The 27,938-nt window shown below is 31.5% G+C and overlaps 1 protein-coding gene and 1 long non-coding RNA gene across 12 annotated transcripts in view; both read left to right on the top strand.

Annotated features, from left to right (window-relative positions):
* The window catches only part of LOC127720422 (paramyosin-like), a 76,945-nt gene that overhangs the window by 34,605 nt on the left and 14,402 nt on the right, over nucleotides 1–27,938 (top strand). For 7 of the 11 annotated variants that reach the window (XM_052227003.1, XM_052227000.1, XM_052227004.1 and 4 more), the window contains 18 exons: nucleotides 3,557–3,670; nucleotides 6,217–6,633; nucleotides 7,101–7,214; nucleotides 7,963–8,000; nucleotides 9,115–9,586; nucleotides 10,610–10,801; nucleotides 12,076–12,210; nucleotides 13,402–13,719; nucleotides 14,968–15,037; nucleotides 15,610–15,755; nucleotides 16,551–16,703; nucleotides 19,348–19,485; nucleotides 20,988–21,005; nucleotides 22,874–22,957; nucleotides 23,385–23,492; nucleotides 26,058–26,215; nucleotides 26,732–26,897; nucleotides 27,469–27,504. In XM_052227003.1, the coding sequence (XP_052082963.1) occupies nucleotides 3,557–3,670; nucleotides 6,217–6,633; nucleotides 7,101–7,214; nucleotides 7,963–8,000; nucleotides 9,115–9,586; nucleotides 10,610–10,801; nucleotides 12,076–12,210; nucleotides 13,402–13,719; nucleotides 14,968–15,037; nucleotides 15,610–15,755; nucleotides 16,551–16,703; nucleotides 19,348–19,485; nucleotides 20,988–21,005; nucleotides 22,874–22,957; nucleotides 23,385–23,492; nucleotides 26,058–26,215; nucleotides 26,732–26,897; nucleotides 27,469–27,504 (2,877 nt within the window). Of the gene's footprint in view, nucleotides 1–3,556; nucleotides 3,671–6,216; nucleotides 6,634–7,100; nucleotides 7,215–7,962; nucleotides 8,001–9,114; nucleotides 9,587–10,609; nucleotides 10,802–12,075; nucleotides 12,211–13,401; nucleotides 13,720–14,967; nucleotides 15,038–15,609; nucleotides 15,756–16,550; nucleotides 16,704–19,347; nucleotides 19,486–20,637; nucleotides 20,647–20,987; nucleotides 21,006–22,873; nucleotides 22,958–23,384; nucleotides 23,493–26,057; nucleotides 26,216–26,731; nucleotides 26,898–27,468; nucleotides 27,505–27,938 lie in introns of all 11 variants that reach the window. The other 4 variants (XM_052227001.1, XM_052227006.1, XM_052227005.1 and 1 more) reach the window with 4 other exon arrangements.
* On the top strand, nucleotides 21,012–22,550 carry LOC127720449 (uncharacterized). The gene is made up of 2 exons (XR_007990749.1): nucleotides 21,012–22,326; nucleotides 22,404–22,550. It is a non-coding gene; the product is annotated as an uncharacterized LOC127720449 (long non-coding RNA).

The following is a 27,938-nucleotide window of genomic DNA, read 5'->3' as shown; positions in this document are numbered from 1 at the left end:
AGGAAAAAAAAAGCAACTAGAAATAACCTCATCTTTGATTTGGAAGGATAAACCTATATCAGTACTGAAAAACCAGGATTCAACTTCAGCAGAGAGTAGAAGTAATCATGGTCTCCGTGACATAAAGGTTAATGATTTCTCATGAATGCCCAAATAATGATGGATTTATGAAGAGAGAATTCACCATACCTTTTTATACGACCGCAAAAATTAAAAATTTTTTGGTCGTATATTGGTATGACGTTGGCGTCGTCGTCGTCGTCGTCGTCGTCCGGCGTCGTCCGAAGACACATTGGTTTTCGCACTCTAACTTTAGTTTAAGTGAATGGATCTCTATAAAATTTTACCATAAGGTTCAATACCACAAAAGGAAGGTGGGGATTGATTTTGGGGGTTATGGTACCAACAGTTAAGGAATTAGGGGCTAAAAAGGGGCCAAAAATAAGCATTTTTGTAACTTCCAGACATAACTTGTGTGTTAGTGTATGGATCTCTCTGACATTGTACCACAAGGTTCCATATCACAAAGGGAATGCTGGGATTGATTTTGGGGGTAATTGCCTCAAGATTTTAGGAATTAGGGGCCAAAAAAGGGGCAAAAAACAAGCATTTTTCTAGTTTCATGATAATAACGTGTGTGTAAGTGTATGGATCTTTCTGAAATTGAACTACAATGTTCCATATCACAAAGGGAAAGCTGGAATTGAGTTTGGGGGTAATTGCCCAAAACGTTTAGGAATAAGGGGCCAAAAAGGGGCCAAAAATAGCATTTTTCTAGTTTCCAGACAATTATTTGTGTTCAAGTGTATGGATCTCTCTGAAATTGTACTGCAAGGTACCATACCACAAAGGGAAGGCTGGGATTGATTTTGGGGGTAATTGCCTCAAAATTTTAGGAATTAGGGGCCAAAAAGGGGAAAAAAACAAGCATTTTTCTAGTTTCAGGACAATAACTTGTGTTCAAGTGTATGGATCTCTCTGAAATTGTACTGCAAGGTACCATACCACAAAGGGAAGGCTGGGATTGAGTTTGGGGGTGATGAATCATAAGGGGTTTCAAAAAATTTGGGGGGGGGGGGGGGGGGTTTTCCTTTTTTTTCTTTTTTTCCTTTTTTTTTCTTTTAAAATTTCCATTTTAAGTTGGTTATTTCTGATTTATATTTAAAAGCAAATAATAATGATATTGTAGGAGATACACACCAAACAGGATGTGTAAATTATTATATAATAAGTATTGTGCAATAGCAAGAAATTTTCAATTGCACAGTATTGTGCAATAGCAAGAAATATCCAATTGCACAGTATTGTGCAATATCAAGAAATATCCAATAGCACAATATTGCGCAATAGCAAGAAATTGTCAATTGTACAGTATTGCGCAATAGCAAGAAATATTCAATTGCACAGTATTGTGCAAAAGAAGAAACTTCGTATAAATTGCTTATTTCTTGACCAATTTCAATAAGGTTTTATTCTTGAATTCTTGGGGTTCTTTAATATGCTGAATCTAACCGTGTATTAAGTTTTTGGATTTGGGGCCCCGTTTTTAAATTGGTCCACATTGAGGTCCAAAGGGTCCAAAATTAAACTTTGTTTGATTTCATCAAAAATTGAATTATTGGGGTTCTTTGATATGCCGAATCTAACCGTGTATTTCAATTCTTAATTTTTGGTTCCGTTTTCAAATTGGTCTACATTAAGGTCCAAAGGGTCCAAAATTAAACTTAGTTTGATTTTAACAAAAATTGAATTCTTAGGGTTCTTTGATATGCTGAATCTAAACATGTATTTAGTTTTTTGATTATGGGCCCAGTTTTCAAGTTGGTCCAAATCGGGGTCCAAAATTAAACTTTGTTTGATTTCAACAAAAATTGAATATATGGGGTTCTTTGATATGCTGAATCTAACCATGTATTTAGATTCTTAATTTTTGGTTCCGTTTTCAAATTGGTCTACATTAAGGTCCAAAGGGTCCAAAATTAAACTTAGTTTGATTTTAACAAAAATTGAATTCTTAGGGTTCTTTGATATGCTGAATCTAAACATGTATTTAGTTTTTTGATTATGGGCCCAGTTTTCAAGTTGGTCCAAATCGGGGTCCAAAATTAAACTTTGTTTGATTTCAACAAAAAATGAATATATGGGGTTCTTTGATATGCTGAATCTAACCATGTATTTAGATTCTTAATTTTTGGTTCCGTTTTCAAATTGGTCTACATTAAGGTCCAAAGGGTCCAAAATTAAACTTAGTTTGATTTTAACAAAAATTGAATTCTTAGGGTTCTTTGATATGCTGAATCTAAACATGTATTTAGATTTTTGATTATGGGCCCAGTTTTCAAGTTGGTCCAAATCGGGGTCCAAAATTAAACTTTGTTTGATTTCAACAAAAATTGAATATATGGGGTTCTTTGATATGCTGAATCTAACCATGTATTTAGATTTTTGATTTTTGGGCCCCGTTATCAACTTTGTCCACATTGAGGTCAAAAGGGTCCTAAATTAAACTTTGTTTGATTTCATAAAAAATTGAAATCTTGGGGTTCTTTGATATGCTGAATCTAACCATGTATTTAGATTTTGGATATTGGACCATAATAGGTGAATGTCTAATTTAAAATTTTTAAGTTCTTAGACCACATTCATTCTGTGTCAGTAACCTATGCTGTGTCAAATATTTAATCACAATCCAAATTCAGAGCTGTATCAAGCTTGAATGTTGTGTCCATACTTGCCCCAACTGTTCAGGGTTCGACCTCTGCGGTCGTATCAAGCTGCGCCCTGCGGAGCATTTTATTGAAATATAGTTCTATTTTTCTTTTGTATAAATATTTTAGAGTGTATATTTATTTCTTATGCATGTTAATCTGTAAATTTCTCAATTAGAAGTGATTTCTATTAGATTGTTTATTGCATGTTAAAAATAAAATGAATGTGTGTATCCATCCAAGCAATTGCTTATTCTGGTGGTATTTCCAATTTGCACTCTATCTAGTCTTAACCAGACAAACCATAGTTTGTGTACATTCACACACCTATTCTAGTGTTTTGAACTGCATATTGGAAAAGACCACCCACTGAGAAGTTGAATGAAGTTTTCTTATCTTAATTCTGATAAAATCAATTTAAAATTTTAGATTTAGCATTTTTAGTTTTTAATTTTTAATTTGAAAAAATTGAAAATTTCAATTTAAAATTATAAAATTCAAATTCAAAAAAAAAAAATCAAATTCAAGTGTATGGACTTGTACTATATATGGAAGTAACATAGCAGTCAAAATCTGCATTGAATATTTTGATTTGAACACAACATCATTCAACTGTTTCGGTCATAATTGGCAAGTAGCTCCGGTCAGATCATAAGAAGCTGTTAAATTTATAAATTTTGAAAATTAATAAAAAAAATGCTTTAGTGAACCGTTTTTTTAATTTAAAGATCGTTGAATTTGAAAATGTAAAATATTTAAAGTTACAGTTTTAAATTTGTTGTCTTTTTGATCTGACCTTCATATAACATGTAGTCACCCTAATAATATAATCTCTTCCCCCTCTCTAGAGCCAAGTTGATAAGATTGCAAAAGATAAAGACAAATTTAATCGTAGAGTCTTAGAATTGGAAGAAGAGCTGAAGCCACTCAGGGGCAATAGTCAGAAAATACAAAGTTTACAGGTAAAAATTGTCACTCTGTTATAATTAACTTAATCTTTATATCAGTTATAACCACTCAGGGTAGATAACCTGATCACATATGTGGGATTTGGTGGACATCCGCTGATCAAAATGGTTACAGGGTAAAATGAATAAGGAAATATTTGTAAAATGTTATGAAAGTAGAATTAGCTAAAAGAATTATTTTTATTAAAAAAAAGATATTTGGTTAAAAATACTGAAACAAGTGCGAGAGGTTGTGCATTCGATATCTTACCAAGTCAAACCAAAGAAAATTGGTAATTGTTGTTTTTACACTAAGCACACAGTAGGCCACAGACCACAATTAAATTCCCCTATTAGTTCTTTATAACGTTTTGTTTCATTAAAAAAATTGCACCATGCATTTTTGTCAAATCTTTTGTGTGTGTAATGTATAGTACTAGTCCAAAAATATATACAAAATTCAGAAAGATTGAACCAATGACTCTTACAAATTTAGCCAATACACATCCATACCCCTATGGACAAGTCAAGAGATGTTCCGAAAACTGTAAATATCACCTTTTTGCACCTGGCCTAATCACTCTTTCCATATCAAAATCAGTTAAAATACAACATCCAAAAGTTTATTTCACCTCTCTTCTTTTATTTCCACCCAAAAAAAACTAAGAAATGAGTGAGGAAAGGAAAGAAAAAAAATTAAGAAAAAATACACTCTAATTAAAAAGAACTATATTCGTGGACAACGAAAAGCGGGATCATTAATTGTGGTCTTGGGCCAGTAATTTGGAGAAGGGGAATGACGGGTTAGCTCAGTGTCTGAAAAATGTATCCCTTTAGAGTAACATGATTGCCTGCAGATTGTTACCTTGTAAACTAGCATGATACAAGACCTGCTCAGCATGTTGGTCCTGCAGATTGTTACCTTGTAAACTAGCATGATACAAGACCTGCTCAGCATGTTGGTCCTGCAGATTGTTACCTTGTAAACTAGCATGATACAAGACCTGCTCAGCATGTTGGTCCTGCAGATTGTTACCTTGTAAACTAGCATGATACAAGACCTGCTCAGCATGTTGGTCTAGAATAAAGCAGGGTTTATATTCTTATCACATTACAATGTATTCATCCTGTATACATGATATGCAATTCATTTGTCACTGAACATTAAAAAGCCATCCACCATCATCATCTTGAAAATTCAGCAACATCACTTAAGTGTTAATTTGGTTGGGAATTATACTTATTAATCAATTTATATTATAGGAAAAACAGGTAAACTCTACACATAGAACTATCACTAAAATTAGAATAGATCACTTCTTCTCTAAACAATATGATAAATAAAATCTCAGATGTATGCAGCAAATATTTGATTATTTTTTTTGTTTTTAAATATCATGAAATTAACGTATTCATTAATAAGTTAAAAAAAAACCAGTGAAACTTAATAAATCTTGCATGTGAAGAATGTCAATTAATTTCTAGGATCTGACAGAATTTATGTAGTTATTATATTTAATAATCCTAACAGATATCATTTTGCTGAATATTTTCTACAAGGGAGCACTTAACACTCCTATAAATTGGATTGCAGATTTAAAATATGATTACCAAAAAAATGTTGCAATGTAAAAACTGTTGGTTTCAAATCTGGATGCAGTCGTTGCTGTACAAATGGTTATTTTACTTTTATGCTTGACAAAAAAAATGATATTGCATACTTCAGTTTTAGTATTTTTAAGTTCATGATTATTGAAATTATTTATAACGATGTAATGCCAGTGTGAAGTATTTTTTTAACTAAACTTTTATGTGCAAAGAATTGCCCTTATCATTTTAAGGAAAAACAAATGGTCTAGAAATAAACGGTACTTTTTCTCAAACAGTCTTTTTGTTTTGTTTTGTTTTTATGATTATTATTTCTATCATGACACTAAATTCTATGTAAAAACACCTATAGGTTTTCTCTTTCAGAACACATCCATTTTCTGTCTTTACCTTCAGAATGTGGTGGAGCAAATATGTTAATGTCTTATATTCTCTTAAAATCTCTACAAAAAAACTAAGAAACAACTATTTTCAGATTTAATATTATGTTAACTGTGGAAAAGATTCAACCATAAACATATTTTCTTGCAACTGGTCAAAAAAATTTTTAATTCAATAAAAGGTATTCAAAACATTGATAAATGCACGGAAATTGTATTTCTGGAGGAAGTCTTTCCTTTTAAATTGTTGTTGAAATCTTAATTAATATTTGTTGGAGTTTGTATATGAACTGCAAATGACATGTTGAAAAAATATTATAAAAAGTCATTGTAATAATTATGTTTGTAAATAACTCATCCTTGTAAAATAATTTGTATTATTTTATCAAGAATCAGAAAATAGTTTTGATAATGCATTGTCAGATGATTTCCTATTTTCTCAAATTTGTAAAATATTTTATTTACACATATTTAAGTCAACAGGACTAATCAAGATATTAATGATATTGAAGGTACCAACAAATAAAATATCTGGGAAACCAATACTCATATGACATCAATTTCATTTTGTAGGATATCATTGAAGTTCTTAACAAAGAAAAGAAAAGTTTGACGGATGAACTTGAACAAGTGAAACAAGACTATTACGAACTAAGTTCTGAAAAAGATGATTTATCCAATAAAACTTTGACTTTAACGAAAAGTGAATTAGAATTGTCGTCTGAACTAGATACTTTAAAAAGGGAAGTTGAAAAATCTAAATCAAAAGAGGTGAAATACATCGAGCAACAAGATGAACTGTCAATGACCTTGAAACTATTAGATTCTGCAACCTTAGAGTTGGAGGAATTGCAAAACAAGAAAGAAGAATTAGATGGAAGTACAGAAAAGTTATCAAAGGAAAATAAAGATTTGTTAAATAAAATGGAAGTAATGAACCATGAACTTGATCGAGTGAAAAACGAAGGTCAAGAACAAGCTAAACAAGAAGTAAGATATTTGTTTAAATTGTAGTTCAAAGATTTAACAGAGACCGGTCTCAGTGGCCAAGTGGTCTAAGTAGTTCATCTACAGCAATCACTAGCATGTCAACACTTAGGTTGTGAGTTGGAACCCTGGACATGCCGGTTGTGTTCGACTACTATCTTAATTGTTTAGGATGACCAGTTTTCCTGCTGAAGGTCAGTGGTTCTCCCCTGGCAAAATGGCTTCCACTGCCGATAAAAACTGGCCGCCACAATGTAGCCAATAGTGCTGAAAGAAGGGTTAAAATGGTACACCAACAATCAATCAATCAATCATTCAACATAAACCGAAAAACATTGATGAAAAAAGAATAATTTGTCTGTTGACACATCTTTGATAATAATTAATAAAGATGCTGGCAAAAGTGCACCATTTCATATGCAAATCTTTTAGAAATTTGTGTCATCCCTTTTCTTTTCTTTTTTTTTCAGATAATTACAGGTCATTTAAAAGACCAGATTCAGAAACTACAGAAAGAAGTTGCATCACTTAAAGAAGAGATTCAAACAAAAACAGAACAGGAAAAAGAATTACAAGATAAAATTGTATGTTTGATATTTAGATCTTTTATGGATGTGATCACATGTAGAGCTTTTTAAGATATAAACATCATGGGTATGGTCGAGATCAGAAAGGAACTTTTTATTGCACCCCACATCTCCTTTTATATTCTCATCAAAAGCTTGAAAGTATTTAGTTCATTCAAAATTAAGATTAACTTCACACCTTTATTAAAAAAATAAGGAGATGTTGTATGATTGTTTATGAGACAACTATCCACCAAAGTACAAGTGATGAAAATATAAGCAGTTGTAGGTTACTGTTTGGCCTTCACCATGAGAAAAACCCATACCGTATAGTCAGCTATAAGAGGTACTGTCATGAAAGATGTGAAACAATTCAAACGAGAAAATAAACAGCCTTATTTATAACAATAGAATTTACAAAAAACAAATTTGACAAACATGAACCAACAACAACCATTGAATTACAGTCTCCTGGCTTTGAGCAAGCACATAAAGAATGTGGCGGGGTCAAACATGTTTGTGAGCACTCAATCCTGCCTTTAACCTGGGACAACAGTGTAACAGTACAACATAAAAACAATCTGTGAAAATTATTTACAAATGACCTCGCTGAATAGATCGCTTGTTATCTCATTGATGTTTGTCTCCTATCATTCATATCTATTTTAAATGATAGATTTTTGTCCATTAAAACAATGAAAAGAAAAATATATGACTGTTACTGGACTGTGAGAAAAGTTTACTAAGTATTTTTTTTAATTTTTAGGAGGAATTGGAAAGGAATAATGTAGAATTAAAGCATAAGTAAGTTTTAGTAAACATTACTTTAATAGTCTGAACAATAAAAGTTTATCACTACTGATAATATACTTCTGATAGTATGATGTCCTGAACATGCATGACATATTTGCCACTGGACATTAAGCAACCAATAATCAATCAATCAATCTGATAGTATGTACAAGATAACAGGAATATTCAAACTCATAAGTCCAAGATTGATTTTTGATTTTTGGTGTTTTAACGCCACTTTTAAGCACCGCTTTTGGGCTATTTCGTGGCGGCCAGTTTTTATTGGTGGAGGAAGCCGGAGTGCCCGGAGAAAACCACTGACCTTCAATAGGAAAACTGAAAATCCTAGTCAATTAAGATTGGAGTCGAGTGCACCCGCACAAGCGGGGTTCGAACTCACAACCTCAGTGTTGACTGGCTAGTGATTACAGTAGTAACTACTTAGACCACTGGGCCACCGAGGCCCCTATAATTCCAAGACAAACTGACAATGCCATGGCAAAATTTTTTTAAAAATCACAAAAAGACAGTCTACAAAACACAGCATAAAAAACTAAAGACTGAGCAACATGAATTCCATAAAAAAAGAGGGTGATTCCAGGTGCTCCAGAAGGGTAAGCAGATCCTGCTCTACATGTGACACCCATCGTAATGTCATGTAAGTACAAATTTAGTGATAAGTCTAATTTTTTTATGTCAAATTTGATAAACAGAGGAATGGATTGTGGTTACGACAATTGGAACTCAGCCATCAACATCTGTATATAATCTAAAAAAAGATCTTTAATTTGTTTAAGTACAGAAACAATTGTATCTCCCAGGATAGCTCTGTACAAAAAAAAAAAACAGGAAAAGGAGTCATTATTGAAATCATTAGATATGTCATAAGTCCTTGGGATCTGTAGTTAAAAGAATTATTGATTACAAAAATAAGAGGATGTGGTATGATTGCCAATGAGACAACTCTCCACCACAGACAAAACGACGTAGAATTAACCAGTATAGGTAACCGTAAAGCCTACAACAATGAGCAAAACCCATACCATATGATTATTAGTTTATTTTTAATATCATTTCAATAATATATGTACATTTGAAATAATATATCAAATTTATGTGTTTTCAGACAAGAAAAAGACACTCAGGACTTAATGGCCAAATTACAACTTTCATTGACTGAATTACATAAATCTAAATCTGCTCATGAACAGGAAGTTAAAAAGTGTTCAGAACTTCAAAATAAAGTTCAAAGTTTACAAAAACAGCTAGAGGAAACCTCACAAAGCAGTAGTGTTTTTGAAACGAAAGCTTTGGAATTAAAACGTTTAGAAGTGTGTGTCAAAGATTTAGAACATCAATTAACAATGAAAGGAAGTGTTGATAGGAAATTATCAGATCGTGAAAGACAGATTGAGGACTTAGAGAGAGAATTAGATGATTTAGAAGCTGTTCGGACAGAGTTAGAAGATACACGATTTCAGTTAGAAAGTGAACAAAAAGGAAAATCAAAATTAGAGAAAACAATTCAGGAATTGGATGAAATTTATGAAAATCAGAGAATTGAACATGAAAATACACAGCAACAGTTGCTAAATAAGGTATTCTTTGTTATCTAATATCAATATCATTATTGTGACTTAATCTGTCAGTTATGTTTTTTAATGATATCAGATAAAACTTGTTTTCTTGCCAAAGGCTGATGGTTCTCCACATACTCTGGCTTCATCCACCAAATTGTCGTAATATAGCCTTTTTGTGCTGATGCGGCGTAAAGCAATCACCAATCAATCAATCAGTCATGCACCTTAAAACCACTGACCGCGATGATACAGCCAAAGTAGTGCTGAAAGTGGCATTAAACACCAACAATCAAATGAAATCACATGAAGTGGGGTTTTTTTAGTTCCCTACCGACGAAGTCGAAGGGGACTGTAGGTTTGCACTCTGTCCGTCTGTCTGTCCATCCGTCAGTCTGTCCATCCGTCAGTCCGGCAAATCAGTTTTCCAGACTTTTTTTCTTCATGCTTAAGATATTGATTTGATATTTGGTGTATTGCTTTATCATGACAAGTTACAGGTCAAGTTCGATTTTCATGATTTTAGCTTTTCTCCTTGTTCAGTTAAAGCCCTTTCCCTAGAATTAAACTTTTGATGAAATACTTATTAATTACTAGATTTCTGTTCAAAGGGAAATAACTCATTTTTTTAAAAAAAGATTTGTAAAAGACATTGTATTAAGATAAATGACAAGTTGGATTTTTTTCCTTTTCTTTAATAAATTGTTTGAAGAATTTAGTGGTAGTTTGCTCCATTACAATGAATTTTTAACCGTTAGGGGACTATGTATTGCCATGCAATACTCACAGAATGCTTGTTATTATTATAAAGTCATTATTTTTCATTTGTTAAAAAGGATACTTAACAGAAAGCATTTTTGCAGTTTGGTCATACTTCTATTTGTAACATCATCTTCAGCAATTACACTCAAGTACTTGAAAATTGATGGAAAACAGTCTGAAAAATAATTAGCAAAAAATTATTTCAGAAGTAATCATGTGATTTTGTTTCAGATGTCACAAAGAATTTCATTTCAAATTTCATTCTTTATAATATTCTTTCAGATTAATTCTTTAGAGAGTCGTGTAAAGGAACTTCAGGATGATTTGTTTCAAGCTCAGGATGAGTTACAGGCCATTCAGGAAGAGAATGACGCTGAAGTACAGGCATTGCAAGAAAAACATGAGTCAGAATTCAAATCTGTTCAACAAAAATACGAACAAGAATTGAAATCTGTCAAAGAAGACTTTCAGAAGGTAGCTATTACAATACAGTACTTGTTTGATGATTTATAAATTGACTTTTGGTTGACATGCATCCTTAATTATACCCCTGCTTTAAAAAAGTGGGGGTATACTGTTTTACCTCTGTCCGTCCGTCCTTCCATCCCATGAATATTTTTCGTCACATCTTTCTCAGGAACTACATCATAAGGATTTCTGAAATTTGGTTTCAGGGTTTATATAAGTCAGCTATACCGTGTGATACGTTTTCAGATTCATCACTCAACAACAAATGCATATTTGGGCTGGGGGTATCATCAGTGAGCAGTAGCTCGCAGTTTCACTTGTTTGATATGAATATGTTATTTTGCTAGTTACTGTATATTAACTTTTTTCCTGTGTACTTATTTTCCCAGGGATTGCTGAAGAATTTGTGGTTTTTATATGCAATTTTCCTTTTATATTCGTATGTATTTTTTTCCCCAAAAGTTAACTAGTTCAATATTCATGACAATAGATACACTACGAAAAAGTAAATTTACAGGGTATTAAAAATCTAGCTCTCTTTCCACAGGGGGTGTTTGATTACTCAAAATTTTGAAGTAAAGCTCCAATTTCAATTTTGATGAGCGTAAGAACTGGTTTCTTCCATTTAATAGCATTATTTGTTATATACCTATTAGTAAATACAAGTAAATTGTATGTGTAATGCAATCAATGGCAATAATGTTGCATCAGCTATCAGTGATAATAACTCTATCAGTCACCATTGCAAAGGCTTTATTAAACCTCCAATCTGTATGACGTCATGTAATCGATATCAGTCACGGTTGCAAGGCTTTATCAAACCTCTTATCTGTATTACGTCATGTCACATGAAAAACATCTACTCAAGGTTTATAATAAAGTGTATTTTTCAATAGCACACACCATATCAACCCTCAATATAAACTCAAAGAGCTCTGCTCGAGGAATTAAATTGGTGCCTTGGGTTGATATGTGTGTGCTATTGAAAAAGCCATATGAAATTCTCTATTTACAATACCAACCACCTGAAATTGCATGAAGACAAAACAAATATTTTATTAAACACAGCAATAATGAGTGAGTCATAAGAGATAACACAAATAGTATTCAGTAACCTAATGAAAGAAGCAATAGGGTTTTAGTATCTAATGTATAATATTAGCTAAAATAACCAGTTTGGATCAAGCTGAAATAACCAGTTTGGATTGTATTTGAATCAAAATTAATATATGGAAAAAGGATTTCATAATTTCAAGTAAATAATGAATTTTGTTTTTTAGGAAATACAAGAAACCAAGGCAGCTAAAGTCCAACTGGAAGAGCATTTATCAGCTGAAAAACACCAAAGTGTTCATATGCAGCCTCAGGCAGAAATGTCTGCAGCTACCCATAGAATAGAAACTCAAAAAGTTGACGTAAGTTTCATAAGTGGATTATTACTTTATTTTAAAGTGAATTACCATGAATAGGGTTGGTGACTTATTTTAGTATAAATTTACAAGTATTTTAAAACTGCTAAATACAGTATGTGTTGATAATGATGAAAATTAACACGACAAGACTCCAAGACATGCTTCACCATTCTTTACAAGTTGAAGTACAATATGTTAAATTATTGATATTCCATTTTTGTTGAAAGGGGTAATTTTAAAGTATGTATACATACATGCATTTATTTATTCAGGTAGGTGTTTTATTTCACAGTATTGGCTACTCATGAGCTTTTTGGGGCCTTATAAAATGACTTTAAACAGTGTACTGTAAATTCAGAAATTATTGCGTGCATTTATTATTGCGATTTTTGAAGAATGGAAATAAATGCGAGATTAATTATTGCGATTTCAGGATAAGCTGCATACAGATATATGCATCAGATATCAGAATGCGAGTTCTTATTATTGCGATACTCACACAGTCGCATTATTCGCATTAATAAAAACCTCGCAATGATTTCTGAATTTACAGTATTCAAACACTTTAAATATGTCAAATTAAAAAAAATATAAATACTGTAAACTGGGAAATTTTCACCATAGGTTATTTCACTTATTAGGTTATCATGTATATTGTGCAAAAAGATCCCATAAACAAATGGTTTGTAGAAAGTTGATTCATTGAGGTGAAAAGGAAACTTATAGTTAATGCAGGAATTGAACCCTCTATGAAAAGTTTGAAATTGAAATTGCGAAAATAACAAAACATGACATATTTATGTTTACAATAATAGGAGGTGTAAGTAATATGTCAATAAGACAGCAACCATACATAAGATAAACAGAAAGACATCCAAAGACTGTTTTTGGTACTTGTAAACTTTTCAGTTAAATATAAAATAAGATGTGGTACGATTTCCAATGAGACAATATCCAACTTAAACAGTCACAGAATATCCTTCAAAAAAGAAGCAAAACCCATAATGTATAGTCAGCTATAAGAGGCTGAGTTTACATATCAGACTCAATGTTAAGTTAGTGAATGGGTTGCCAGATTTAGACATCAATTAACTCTTTCAACAACCTTTATTACTATAACAAATCTATAGGCATAATGAATCTACATCAATAACTTTTATGCTCAAGATTTACAATGGCTCACTTTATTTTCAGAATCTTGAGAAACAGATTGAATCAATGAAGACAAGGCTAACTGAAGCAAACACTAAATTAGATCAAACATCGAAAGAAAAATTAATGTTAGATCGTGAAAACCGATCTCTAAAAGAAACACTTCATACAAATGAAAAAACATTAAGTGAACTAGAATCAGTCAGGCGTGAACTTTCTTCTGCACTGAGAGAATTAGAACATTTGAGAATTTCGGCAAAGTACAGTGGGGAAGAAAGACAGCGACATATGGATAGAATTCACTCTATAGAGGAATTAACCAAACAGTTGGAGATTGACAACAGAGAGCTAGCTGCTAAGGTAGGTATTGTATGATTGAGTGAAGGGGGACAATTACTACTTGGAGAAACTCATATGAAATACTGAATTATCTGACTTGTTATACTTTTGTGAACCCTATAGTTTAGTTTAAGGTTTGGGCAAGTTTACAAATACAGCTAGGTTTAAAATTAAAATAAAATGATACATAGGGTAATTATTTAAATAAGGTCATTTGGAATGATTGCCAATGAGCAAATATTCACCAGAGTCTGCCAATGAGCAAATATTCACCAGAGTCTGCCAATGAGCAAATATTCACCCGAGTCTGCCAATGAGCAAATATTCACCCGAGTCTGCCAATGAGCAAATATTCAACCGAGTCTGCCAATGAGCAAATATCCACCAGAGTCTGCCAATGAGCAAATATTCACCAGAGTCTGCCAATGAGCAAATATTCACCAGAGTCTGCCAATGAGCAAATATTCACCAGAGTCTGCCAATGAGCAAATATTCACCCGAGTCTGCCAATGAGCAAATATTCACCAGAGTCTGCCAATGAGCAAATATTCAACCGAGTCTGCCAATGAGCAAATATCCACCAGAGTCTGCCAATGAGCAAATATTCACCAGAGTCTGCCAATGAGCAAATATTCACCAGAGTCTGCCAATGAGCAAAAATGACATGCATGTAAGCAACTATAGCTCACTGTCAAGCCTGTAAGAGTATACATAAAACCTTGCTGACAGGTTTGAGCCTAGAAATTGTAAAATTTAAGCTCTAAGAAACATTGCATAGTATCTTTATTTTAGGTTCAAACATGTACTACATCTCTTTATATTATGAACATTTTAATGTCTAATCTTTTGAATGTAAAAAAAACGAAATTGAGATGATTATAATAAGTTAAAAATTTATATGAATTCTTAGCTTTCAGACACATTAAATCAAGTGAAACATTTAGAAAATTGTAATAGTTTAATCTGTATGTATTTTTTTTTTTAGCTTTCAGACACATTAAATCAATTGAAACATTTAGAAAATTGCAATACTGTAAATTCAGAAATTATTGCGCGCATTTATTATTGCGATTTTTGAAGAATGGACAAAAATGCGAGATTAATTATTGCAATTGCAGGAAAATCTGTATACAGATACATGAATCAGATATCAGAATGCGAGTTCTTATTATTGCGATATTCACCCAGTCGCATTATTCGCATTAATAAAAACCTCGCAATAATTTCTGAATTTACAGTAATTTAATATGTATGTATTTTAATTTTTAGCTTTCAGACACATTAAATCAAGTGAAGCATTCAGAAGATCAATATAAAAGAGAAAGACAAAGAAGTACAGGTACTATTGTGTTTTTTGGATAGTCCTATAGGCAAACTTCATAGAAGAGAAATAATCAGTAATGCTTGAAAGTATATAAAATGGCAAAAAGTGACCAGACATCAAAAAGTATATTCATCAAATCATTTTCATTATTCATACCTCTGAAGAAGGTCAGTAAAGGACAGAAACCAGTCAGGCAGCATCATTTTCATCAGGCGCTGTTAATATTGTACAAGGGCATTACCTTTCCTATATATAAAGCAAATTGTATCTTCATCAAATCATTTACATTATTCATGTAGTGCATGAAGATCATATACACACAAACATCAAGAAAGCTACAAGTAGAAACATGGTATAACTCTGTACAATAATATATGATTGGGATAATTTTATTCGATCTCAGTTAAATGTTGCAATTATCTGCCGACAATACATATTACGATGAAAGGATTACAGAAAATCAGTTTGTCAAAGAACTAAATATTTATGAAAATTTTTCAGGAACTAAAATTGTTTGAAAGATTAACAATAAATATAGGAATTAAGTTGTAATAGAAAAAAATTATATAATGGATTTCTTTTTGTAGACAAAAACTACCAAAATCATCGTCATTTGAATCAGATGGAAAAAGATTTAGAAGAGGCCACTCATCAGGTTAGACAACTTCGGGATGACCTTCAGAAGAAACAGACATACACCATGAAGTTAGAAGCTGATGCAATAGGAAATGCTGTAAGGAAATCTTTTTATCTTTACTATTACACATAACGTTTCAGTTAAAGAATTTGAAACTTTCTGAATTTTTTGTTCCAAGATGTGTATGAAAATATTTGGAGAAAGTCATTACAAAACAGCACCTACATGTTTTGGTGTTAAATCTTCAAAGGAATAAGTCTGAAATAGTTTGCTTTACATTCATTATACTGTCCATTAACTTGGTAATATGATATTAATTTCTTCGTTCAAAAGGGAATTGAACTTTAATCACTGCTGATGTATTTTCTGTTATGGTTTTCCTTAAGAGGACAAAAGAACTAAAATTTGCATCAACACATATACTAATTTTTCATTTTTTTTTTACCTTTTTAAAGGCTAGTACCGTTTATATGTGGTGACTGCTTGTCAGATGTCTTGTAAACTTTTGACTTTTCCATCTTCCACTTAAAACTACCATACATGACAGAAAAGCTTCTTGGAAGATGTTAATTGAGTGCTGGCAAGTTCAACTGAAGACTTATCTTTACATTAGAGCTAATGTAACATATTCAGAAAGCCTTGTTTTGGGAACTTCAGTATTGCCTTTAAAGGGTTTTTTTTGGGAGAATACCTGTTTTTAAGTGTACAGGTTCCCTATTAGATACGACATAGCTGATAAATGATTGTTGTAAAAGCCAGATTAGCGTCTGTTTGTGACAATAAAAGAAACAACCACCACAGAAAAAGTATTTTATCTCAGATATATAAGTTCTTTTAGATGAATTTTCGAAACTGGATAGGCATGACTGCAGTTACAAATTTTTGTTTTAGGCAAAATATGAAAGTACTATTGCCAGATTGGAGACTGAGCTGGCGGAAGTAAAAAATTACCACAAAAAGGAGATAGATAATTTCCAGGAAAGGGTAGATCTGGCTAACAAAGAGAACAAAGATCTTAGAAATCAACTCAGGGATAAAAGTAACGTAAGTTGGTAAACTATTACAGAAATATATAAGAGGAGTTGTGGTGAATACATCAGTGAGGCAACAACCCAAATGAAACAAAAAACCAAAAGACATCTAAAGGTCGACATACAGTCTTCAAAAATATAAAAGGTGTCTAAGCAATATGTAAAACTCTAATTCAGGGCTATTCCATTAAAATTTATGTGGGAGGGTAGGAAGGGAAGTTTAATTATTGAATGTGGGTCATGGGTCTTTTTTCAGTATGCGTCTATTACCATTATGCAAAATTATCTAAAAAATGGTTCTTGGTTGTAAGGATATTTTGAAAGTCCCTTCCTACCAAGGCCATATTCTTGCCGGCGAAATGACGATTTAAGTCGCCAAAGAATTTAGAAAATCGCTAAATCTCGCCGGACGACTGACTTCATAGCGAAGTCAAATCGCTATCAAAATAGGTAAAAGGGAGACAACTTGTGATTGACAAACCTCACAGGTAAAAAAATGGCGGCTGACAAGGAAAAATCGAGATTTTCGAAACGACCCAGGACTAATACTGTCAACGATCAAATTGAATAAATACAACGGCGACTTTGAACATCCTCGGATATAACATTCAAAACTGTTCAAACGGAAAACTGACCGTCTGGTTATGTTTTCATTTTACGATAATTTTCATCTGAGGATGTTGCGTAATCACTCAGCTGATTTGTTTTATTTTTATTACTTACACGAGTCGATCAGTTTTACTATTCGGTAGGTAAAGGGTGGGAATTCACGGTAGATTTATTATATTGATTGAATAAAAATTGAAATATAAAAGGTAGAAAGACAGCTGATGGATAATGTGATTGCAAACGTACGACACTCGTCCAGATAATTTGTGATCAGCAGTGGATTTTTTCTCACGACCATTTCGTTGATATGGATGATATTTTTAAAAAATGATAGAAATTAACTCTTTATCGAATAATTAATATGCGATTGAAAGATTTTTTCATTTATAGACTTACAATTTTTAACGATAATCTCAATTTACAACTAACATAATGTCCTGGACATTCAATAATGTTTTACAAAATAATCACAAGTGGTGATATAAATTAAATTCCCAGTCATGTGAAATTCATCAGGTAAACTGGGAGTCATATTTTTTCTGTACTTTTAAAAATAAATTGAGGCAGATGCACATGAATTTAATGCATCATAATCTTGATAATATTACTAGGCTACTCCCTTATGTCCCAATCAACAAATTTTATTTAGTCTAAGAACACAATGGTATCAATAAATAAATAACAACTATATATTGTCTAAAACCTTTTTATTAAGAACTTTCTATATATACATTGTGTACAATAACATGAAAAAACTGCAAGTATCTTTTATTAAATATAAAACAATTTCCTTAGTGATAAGCATGAAAACACGATGCAACCGAAACGGTAATGGAATCTCACTTCTCCAAGAAATTGACCACTTCTCCCTTCTCTCTCATAGAAGGAGAAGTCACTTCTCCCTCTTCAAAATCCTAGATTAGGCCCTGTTCCTACCCTCCCACATACATTTTAATGGAATAGCACTCAGCTGGAGTCTAGAAATGTTGCACAAAAAAAGTATTAACAAAAATACCGAACTCCAAGGTAAATTAAAAAAAGTGGAGGTCCTTGAAACCTGACAAAACCAAAAGCTCAACTATATCAACCAACGGAATGATTGAGAAATTATTCAAATGATTCTGTAATTAAAAATGCAGAAAATTTATAATCAATTTTAGGTTTTGTTGTGTTGACAGTGAAATTAAAGAAAAATAAAGGAACAATATTTATAGATTATCGTTGATCATCTCAACGAGATTGATTTTCTCGCTTGAGCCGGTACGGCGAAAGCAAGAAAAGCAATCCAGTTGAGATGACCAATGATAATCTGTTGATCGCTATTTTACCTATGACGACGTTGTCAATTTCATGTCAATTTCATTAGCAACGGCACGTGCCCCCTTAGTTTCTAGCGATAATTTTCATATCACTCGACTCCGCAGAGAAAGGAAATTATCAGTCAGTAAGATCAAAGGAAATTTTTGTAAAATAGCGATAATGAGAAATATCACAATAACGAATCTTAAGTGCATTTGAATATACAATTATAAAAGTTCAAACTTTTAATTGTTACAGAAGTACATTTCTTAATAAAGTACCGTAAAAGAGAGGTCACTTGTCTTATGTGTAGGATTGAAAAAAGGAGATGGGTTAATGTCAGCGATACATCTAAAGATAAACACAAGTTCACAAAAAAACATTTTTCTAGAGGTCACCATATGGTCTTATACAAAATAGTTGATGGGAGACCAGGTACATTAAATATGATGGCAGTAAATTTTGCATAATTTTACTCTCCACCAGAATTGACTCCTTTTATAATGTTATATTCCCTCAGCTAACAACCTTTTTAGAGAAAAGCGACTGTATAAAAATCAACAGAATTAAAAGGATAGTTGATAATGATTATACACACACAAAATATATGACAAGGAAATCAAGCAATCAATGTAAAATCTGCACTTGAAGCACATTTCTACAAAGACCTTATTCAAGAATTTCTTTGTTGTGGAAAAAATGAAAGTGAAAAAAGAATATGAACAATTATAAAATGACATTATTTATAGGAGTTATCTAGTAGAGAACAAGAGACAAACAGATCAAAGACGTCTAGTGAAAGACTTGAATCTCAGTTACAGACAGAAACAAAGATACGTACAGACTTAGAAAACAGGAATACAGCTCTGGATCAGGAAATTACCAAGGTAGGCAGGATCTGGGTTCTAAATCAATGTGTCTAAGTATTTTATGTTCTATTCATCTTTATCTTACTAGTATGAAGATCAGGATTATGTTCTATTCATCGTTATCTTACTTGTATGAAGATCAGGATTATGTTCTATTCATTTTTATCTTATTTGTGTGAAGATCAGGATTCTACCTGTCCAAATTTTGTACTGTAAGAGTTAAGGATGGTTATTAGAGGGTTGTAAGAATCTTTCCCATTAGGTCTATAGAAAAGGTAGATTTTGTCAGAGACAGTGGTCTGCTTAGGTATTTTTATTGGCATTTTGAAATAGAGGACATTTGCAAATGAGATCTTGTTACTGAATTTTTTAGCATCAGGGTAAACTCGAGTTTATTGTAAAACCATAACAGAAATTCATTTTGAATAGAATCATGGTTATTAATATGGCATTTGGTATAGGGCACACTGATTTCAAGTGATACTTATTTATATATGGTTATCACCAGGATACATTTAATTAACTTTTAATTAACAATAAATAGAAGTTGCATAATCTATTGTAATGAAATTAGAAAAAAAAACAATTAAATAAATACTACAGAACAAATTTATTTGCATTAATATTTTGTCACAACAGGGATAATGCAAATGCTCAATATATAGCTAGTAAACTTATGATGTTAGAAGGACTTTAAGATAATAAATTAAACCAGATGTGGGGTATTTGTCTTTGAGACAGTAACATATCCTCACAAAGAACTGAAAGGCAACCTAAAATAATGCTGTCCGATGTATTCTATGTAATGAAATTTGTTGAAAATTAATTATTATGTCCACAATTTTTTTGGAAGCAATTATCCTTCTGTGGTTCATTAAAACTCTGCTCTTGGTAATAGAATTGGATTCTTTACTTGCTCTTGAAGGTTGCATATTGGAAATATAAAATTGAACTTTCTCCATTAGATAGTAATGGAAAACGTCTTCATTGCATCCACTTGCAACAAAATGATATGAATGTGATTTCCCCTCATTGGTTATTAAAAGGTATTATTTCAGTCATCTGAAACTCATTTTCTTTTTCTCAAACATTTTTCATAAATGTTAAACTGTAATATATATTAAAAGTTTAGTTTTAAGATATTTTTCTGTTGTTTTTTCTTCTGTCTAGAGCGAAGATGTATGTATATCCATAGCCTTATTCTACTCTTAATATCATTTTATTATATACTCTTTATATTGTTGTTCACACATTTACTTTATATTTGTTTTAATTTTAAAAGTCATCTCTAGCAACAAGGGCAGTAACCCTTCCAATATTTGATTCTGCCAAAATATAAAATTTTCATGCAATAAATCAAAATAGTAAAAATGGGACATTTCTTCAAATTAACAAACTAGTATTAATATTGAAAGTGCCATGATTATCTGACCTTAGATAGTGTTGTATTTAATTGATATAAAGAGTTGCTACCCTTAGTCTTGTTTCCATGGAAACTATAAAAGTGTGATCCATTTCAGATACAAGCTGCTAGAGATGTAAATATTTTTATTGTTGTTTATGTAGAAGGGTTTATGTTGTAGAAATGGTCATCTTTTATTTTGGTCTAGAAACTGAGTGAATATATAACAATGACACATTTTTAGTACAAAATAATTGGTCTTATTTGTAACTTCAGTAATTTTTTAGATTTCATATGTAAAGTATCATTTGGAAGCTCAAGGAAGTACAGCAATTAATATAATAGTGACCTGCCAAATTTTATTTCTTAATAATTAAGTTAAAAGTTAAGTGTAATTAAGACACCAATGTAAATGAAACTTCATGTTTACCGCTATGTTGCAGGAATATAGATTTAAAAATTCCAGCTGAAATTAGACTAACCAGTAATCTGTCTAATATACTTTGTTCTCTGTATTTCCCAATTACACATTATCCTTGTTTATATTATTTACATTATAACTGTCTACATTTTTGGCTAATTAAATTCTGGAACCTCAGATGTGTCATTGTAATATATAGATGAAAGCCAGCCTTACAGGTGCTTATATTTTGGATGGTTATTTCTCCCCTTGTTGAAGGGAGTTTTTAGGCATGATTTGTGCTGAGGTGCGCTAGTAGAAACTATTAGCATATTTTAATATTTTTGTTAGAATCAAGTGGATATTTAAAGATTATTGGTGTTTTTGATTGCTTAATTTTTTAGATATCACAATAAATTTTATTTGTGCTTTTATGTTTAGGACTGAATTCAATTTGTAATTTACAATATTCATAAGGATAACACTAAATTTCCCCCAATAGGATTCTTCATATCTCTTGGTCTTTAATTTGGATGTGGGCCAAAAAATAAGTGAAATGATTTCTTATTCATTGCATAAATGTTTGCTAGCTATTCTCCTAAATTTTTGCTTGTAAACTTTATTTTCCTTGCTTTAATCCCTTACAACGAATAAATGGTAAAGAAAAACTTGAAAAATTTAGCTTTTTTATATTTTGGTCCTAACAACAGTTCTGATGAATTAAAAAAAAAATGCATACAAATTAAACAAAAAATATAACCAGAAATACTTAGTAACTAATCTTTGGTTGTGGGAAATTTTCTTCAACTGTGCTGGTAATTTGCGACTTAAAAATCTCAGATAAGCTTGCCACTAACAGAAATGTCTTTCCTTGCAAATTTCTTATTTCTTCCTGTTCAGAATAAGGTATTTCTTCCTGTACAGAATAAGGTATATTTCTTTCTGTACAGAATAAGGTATTTCTTCCTGTACGGAATAAGGTATATTTCTTTCTGTACAGAATAAGGTAGTATTTCTTCCTGTACAGAATAAGGTATTTCTTCCTGTACAGAATAAGGTATATTTCTTTCTGTACAGAATAAGGTAGTATTTCTTCCTGTACAGAATAAGGTATTTCTTCCTGTACAAAATAAGGTAACAACATTTAGTAAAGACACAGGGTTGTTTTCAAATAAAGTATGAAGTTCAAGATTGGCAGCATGACACAGATTGCATGAACCAGTTTTCTGGCATGACCATCACTGTATTCACTTATTTATTGTAACACATTTTATTCATATTTAATATAATGAATATATAAAATACAAATAATATTAATAATATATTACATATAAGTTTTTATTCGCATTAAAACTCAAGAATATTGTTCTGGAAGGTATTTTTCAAAAGGTAATAATAATTAAATTCCAACTTTTTTTTACAAAAATTTCAAATAGCAATTGTTTCCTAATTTCTACATTCATAAAGAATAGACTTTAAAATTAAATGCCAGTGGTTCATTACAAACACTTACATACCAATATTAATCAGATTTGTATTTTATTTTAAAGTAAAATTACACTCCACTATAGAATGTTATTGTTAATATCTATATATTTTCGTAGGTATGGAGTCAAGTTAGAAGTTTGATGGAAAAGAATGCCACACTTGAATTGACGAAGAGAAATTTAGAAGATGAACTTGAAAGGGTAAATATGACTAGTACTACCTTTTAAGGAATTGCATTGATTATTTTTACATAATCAGTTTTCCTAGATTTACTTTAAAAAATGATCACAATTCTGAATTTAAAGTATCAGGTACCTAACTGTTTAAAATACTACACAGAAAAACAAATGAGGAATGAAATCTGCATTTTAAGTTAGAATTTGAGCTGTAAATAAAGCGCATGAATTATTAGAAATTTGCGAAGTACAGTGAAGATCTCTTATTATTTTGTTTCTTATATGATAATTTGCTATGGAATTGTATTGTTGTTTACGATGCACGAAAACATTCATAAAAGCGTACGGGGACCTATAGTTGATAACTTCTACGTTATTTGGTCCCTGGTGGAGAGTTGTCTCATTGGCAATCATACCACATCTTGTTATTTTTGCATTTTGTCTATTACAGAGATACAATAATAAATATGCTGAGAATACACTGGTACAGCAGTCTACTGCTAACCTTGAGGCTAGTCTGAAATCTGCACAGAATAGGGCAGAAACATCAGACAGAAAGGTCAGTATAAAACACGCCTGTCATGAGTTTACTATTTTCTTTGCTGGGTTGAAGTGAGTGAACGAAAGTTTTTTTTTTGTAAATCTATAGCGTAGACTAGGATTATATATATGCTGTATGCTGGGAAATTTTCGCAATTTGGTTGTGTCATTTTCACAATGTTTCAAGTGTTTGATTTCACACAGATAATTTGGCGCATTAGATATGGCCACAGAAAAAAATGCAAAATAAACATACTGTGAACATTTCTCATCTTACAGTAATTCATCAAGCATTCATTTCTGTATATGCAAAAGAACCTGTAATTTTCATTAAGATTTAACATAGTATTAAATTAGGTTATTAACATGATTTTTCATCTGTAACAGTGCTTGCCTTGATTGCATGTTCCAGAGCAGTTTTCTTTTAATGAATTCTTATATTTCATTTGTATCATTGCTTTTCTTGATTGCATATTCAGACCATGTTTCATTGTAAGAATTTCACTTTCCATATATTCAGACCGAATTTATCACAGTTTCTTTCAAATCATGAATATTTTATTTCATATACAATATGGTGAGCTATACAGTTCTATCTTATACTCTTTGTTCATATCATTTCAAGGCCTACCGAAATAAAGTCTTTCATTCAGTAAAGAAAGTAAGTGCTGAGTAGAGGTTTATTTCATTAACACATTGTTGCTTCATATAAGATGTAGTTACACTCTAGTTGTTAAGTTTTAGATGTGTTGTGATGCTAGTGTTTTGTATTCTAGAATAAAAATCATTAATTTTTTTAAAACATTATTATTTTGTTATTTCCCTTTAATAAATAACAGGGGAGACAATTCTTATTTTGTTCTCCTCAGCACTGAAGGAAAAGGCTAACCTGGCTAGATATATAAGCTAACCTGGCTACATATTTATCTTATAAAAATTTTGATATAAAGCAGGTAAAGGATAAAAGCTTCCTTTTCATTCACATTCTTATTTGTTCTCAGTACTAAAGGCTAATCTTGCTACATATTTATCAATTTAACATTTGAATATAAAGCAGGTAACTATAAAAGCTTCCCTTTCATTCGCCAACATAAGAACATCTTGTTTAGGCAAATGAAAGATTTATGAGAAATGTAAAATAAAAATTAGAAGTTGGAAACTTTTCAGTTGAAACTAAAGTCATAAAATAAGAAATATGCTAGTTGGATACAAAGATGATAGGATGAGTATTTATCTCTTTTTCGTATCAAATGAAGTCATGCACAGAAATATGTGTGTTTGAGTGAATAATACAGTTTCGGGAAAGTTGTCATGCTATACTTGTTCAATTTTTTATCTGAAAAATAAGATTTATTTACCCATCAATACTCAAACAGATTTTGTAAACATGTCTGTATTGATTAGGAAAATGACTTGAGATAACTGCCTTACTTTTGTTTTTTGTAAACGTTTGTCCTATGTGTGCAGTGCATTATTTTGTATTAAGACTTTTTCATGAAATTCTACATTTTTGCACAAGTAACAGGGCTCGAACTGTTTTCTTTCTTTGTGTTGTTAAAAGATTTAGTAGAAATTTTACACATTAAATTATGAAAATATACTTAAAAAAATTGGTATGGACAATGTATTCTGTCAAAATTAAGAGTACATAAAATTGAGTAAGAGTACTAACCTTCTGGTATTTTGCATGTTTAAATATATGAAATAATTATGGAAAGTATTTAAAAAATACCCACTCTGCAATTGTATTTCTTAAAGTTTAACCTTTGTTCTAAATAAGAAACTACTTTGTCACAAAAATGTATATGAGTTTCATGCACAAAATATATGTTTCTGAAACAACCTTTATGGTATGCTTAAGGGTGAAAGTTTGGAAAGATTGAATATATAAATTGGCAAGCACAAAAAAGAAGTAAAAGACCAAAACTTATTTCAGGGTACCTTCTTTAGAAGTGCATGGACCTATGAGACACATGATATTACTGGTCAGCATCAAGCTTTAAAGGCATTTAATATTGCATGATATGTAAAAACCAGCAAAACTTGGATTCTTGTGAATTGACTTAACTATTAATCAGGGGTTCACATTTGCTAACCAAAAAATATGGAATGAAAGGTCCTGAACCATTTTCGTCCATCCATTCGTTTGTCCGTCTGTCCCACTTCAGGTTAAAGTTTTTGGTTGCTACAGGTTAAAGTTTTTGGTCAAGGTAGTTTTTGATGAAGTTGAAGTCCAATCAACTTGAAACGTAGTACACATGTTCCCTATGATATGATCTTTCTAATTTTAATGCGAAATCAAGAGTTTTGACCCCAATTTCATGGTCCACTGAACATAGAAAATGATAGTGCGAGTGGGGCATGCATGTACTATGGACACATTCTTGTTAAATTAAAGAAACCCCTTTAGAAAGTCTTAGGTATTGTATAAAGCATCAATGTAAAGGATAGGATGTCCTTGGCTTTGGTAGTTAAGAAATGAAAGGTTCCCTTCCAGAAATAATGGGTGTCTGACCTTGGATCAACAGAAATTTGAAACTGAGCCTTTGATACATGATTACAAGAAAAATATTGTGTGTTTTAGGCTGAGAAGCTGCAACATGAATTGAATGATGTGTCATACAAAATGAAATCAGTTGAACATCAAATGCATCAGGCAGAGGATCTAAAGCATGATTTACAGGAGAAAAAAGAACAAGTTGTACAATTAAGGAATCAGATGGAAGGAGAAAAGTTACAGAGGTAGGTATTGGACATCTATTTATCTGAGTTTATTTAATATTTTCTCTGTAGAAAACATGCAGTTACTATTCAGGCCAACATTTTACTGGTTGTAACCGTTGTACCATGTCTTTCGGGAACTCAGCTATGTAAATGGGATCATCATGGATATGGTTATTTTATTGTCTCTTAGATTTTAAGTATCATGACCTTTTCTTTAAGGCATAGTTGTTTCATAGCAAAGGCATGTATTTGTTAATGATTTTTATGCCCCACCTACGATGGTCTGTCCGTCAGTCAGTCCCGCTTCAGGTTAAAGTGTTTGGTCAAGGTAGTTTTTGATGAAGTTGAAGTCCAATCAACTTGAAACTTAGTACACATGTTCCCTATGATATGATCTTTCCAATTTTAATGCCAAATTAGAGTTTTGACTCCAATTTCACGGTCCACTGAACATAAAAAATTATAGTGCAAGTGGGGCATCCGTGTACTATGGACACATTCTTGTTTAATTATTATTGGTTACTGCCTTTACAGAACACTATTAGATCAAACAGTGGCAGAACTCAAACACCAAGTCTCTTTACTGAGAACGAGAGAATCTAAAGTCATGGAGCAAAATCGAGAGCTACAACACACGATGCTAGATCTTGAGGCCAAGTTGGAGGAGATGCATGACAGAAGCCAGACTGCTATTGAAATGGTGGGTAATTAACATTGTGTTGTGGACATGGTTGATTGAGTTGGGAAAGGGATGCAACTAGCCTTAATGAGTGAATAAGGGGTTGATGTAGCCACTGACACAACACATCAAAGTTTGAATATTCATGAGCTTTTGAAAATTATTTGGTGATAGGTGTTTTAAATAGTAATTTTCGTATATTTGTTTTAGTAGTCAAATTTAAGAATTACATTTTCAGTTAAATATTTCAAAAGCTATTCAGGTATTTATTTTCAAATTAATAAAGTCTTCTACAAGTCACCAATCTATAGAGATACACGAAGGGATATTGGCTTTACCACACAGATGGATGAATTCAGAACTTCTTAATGAAATAGGCAGCTTCAATTTAAGTTTATAATGGTTGATAATTTTTGTACACTTTTAAATTATTTTGAATGAAACAAAATTCGTTTTCATATTGAAATGATACTTTGTTCATTACAAATTTAACGCAATAAAAAAAGTGAAAAATATGAACAAAATATATATGCTGCCTGTTTCTTGCCTGTAGATTTAAAACTAATATGGTGTTTTATTTTCATGCTGCCAGGATTCAAACCTGTATTCAACAAACTGGGATGGTCAGGTACAGCTATGGGCAAAATAGCGCTCCTTTTTCTGTAGCATGGCTTTAGTATTCTTCATCTACACAGTTTCATCTTCGTAACTTTATTGAAGTCTTTGCTGAATTATAGTCAAAGTTCTAATATTTCATTTATTTGAGAGACAAACATTTAAAGTTTGCCTTTAAACACTTTGATATAATTTTTTATTGGAAAATCTGGCATTTTTTTTGACTGATGTAATTAATCATATTATAATCTATCTAATAAAGTTTGATTGAAAAAAAAAATTAAAAAAAAATTTATGCAACTTTACTTAAAAAATATCAGCAAAGTCAGAAATAAAGTCTAGATTCTAAATAATGATAAATTACTAATTATGTTAAGAAATATATCATATATTCATTCTTTAAAATTCCATTCTTCATTAGTTTTGGGCTCTTTACAAAGAATGCAG

The sequence above is a fragment of the Mytilus californianus genome, unplaced genomic scaffold (assembly GCF_021869535.1).
Source record: "Mytilus californianus isolate M0D057914Y unplaced genomic scaffold, xbMytCali1.0.p SCAF_11, whole genome shotgun sequence".
NCBI classification, from domain to species: domain Eukaryota; kingdom Metazoa; phylum Mollusca; class Bivalvia; order Mytilida; family Mytilidae; genus Mytilus; species Mytilus californianus.
The sequence above is the reverse complement of the archived record's forward strand: the minus strand, read 5'-3'. Positions and strand labels throughout refer to the sequence as shown.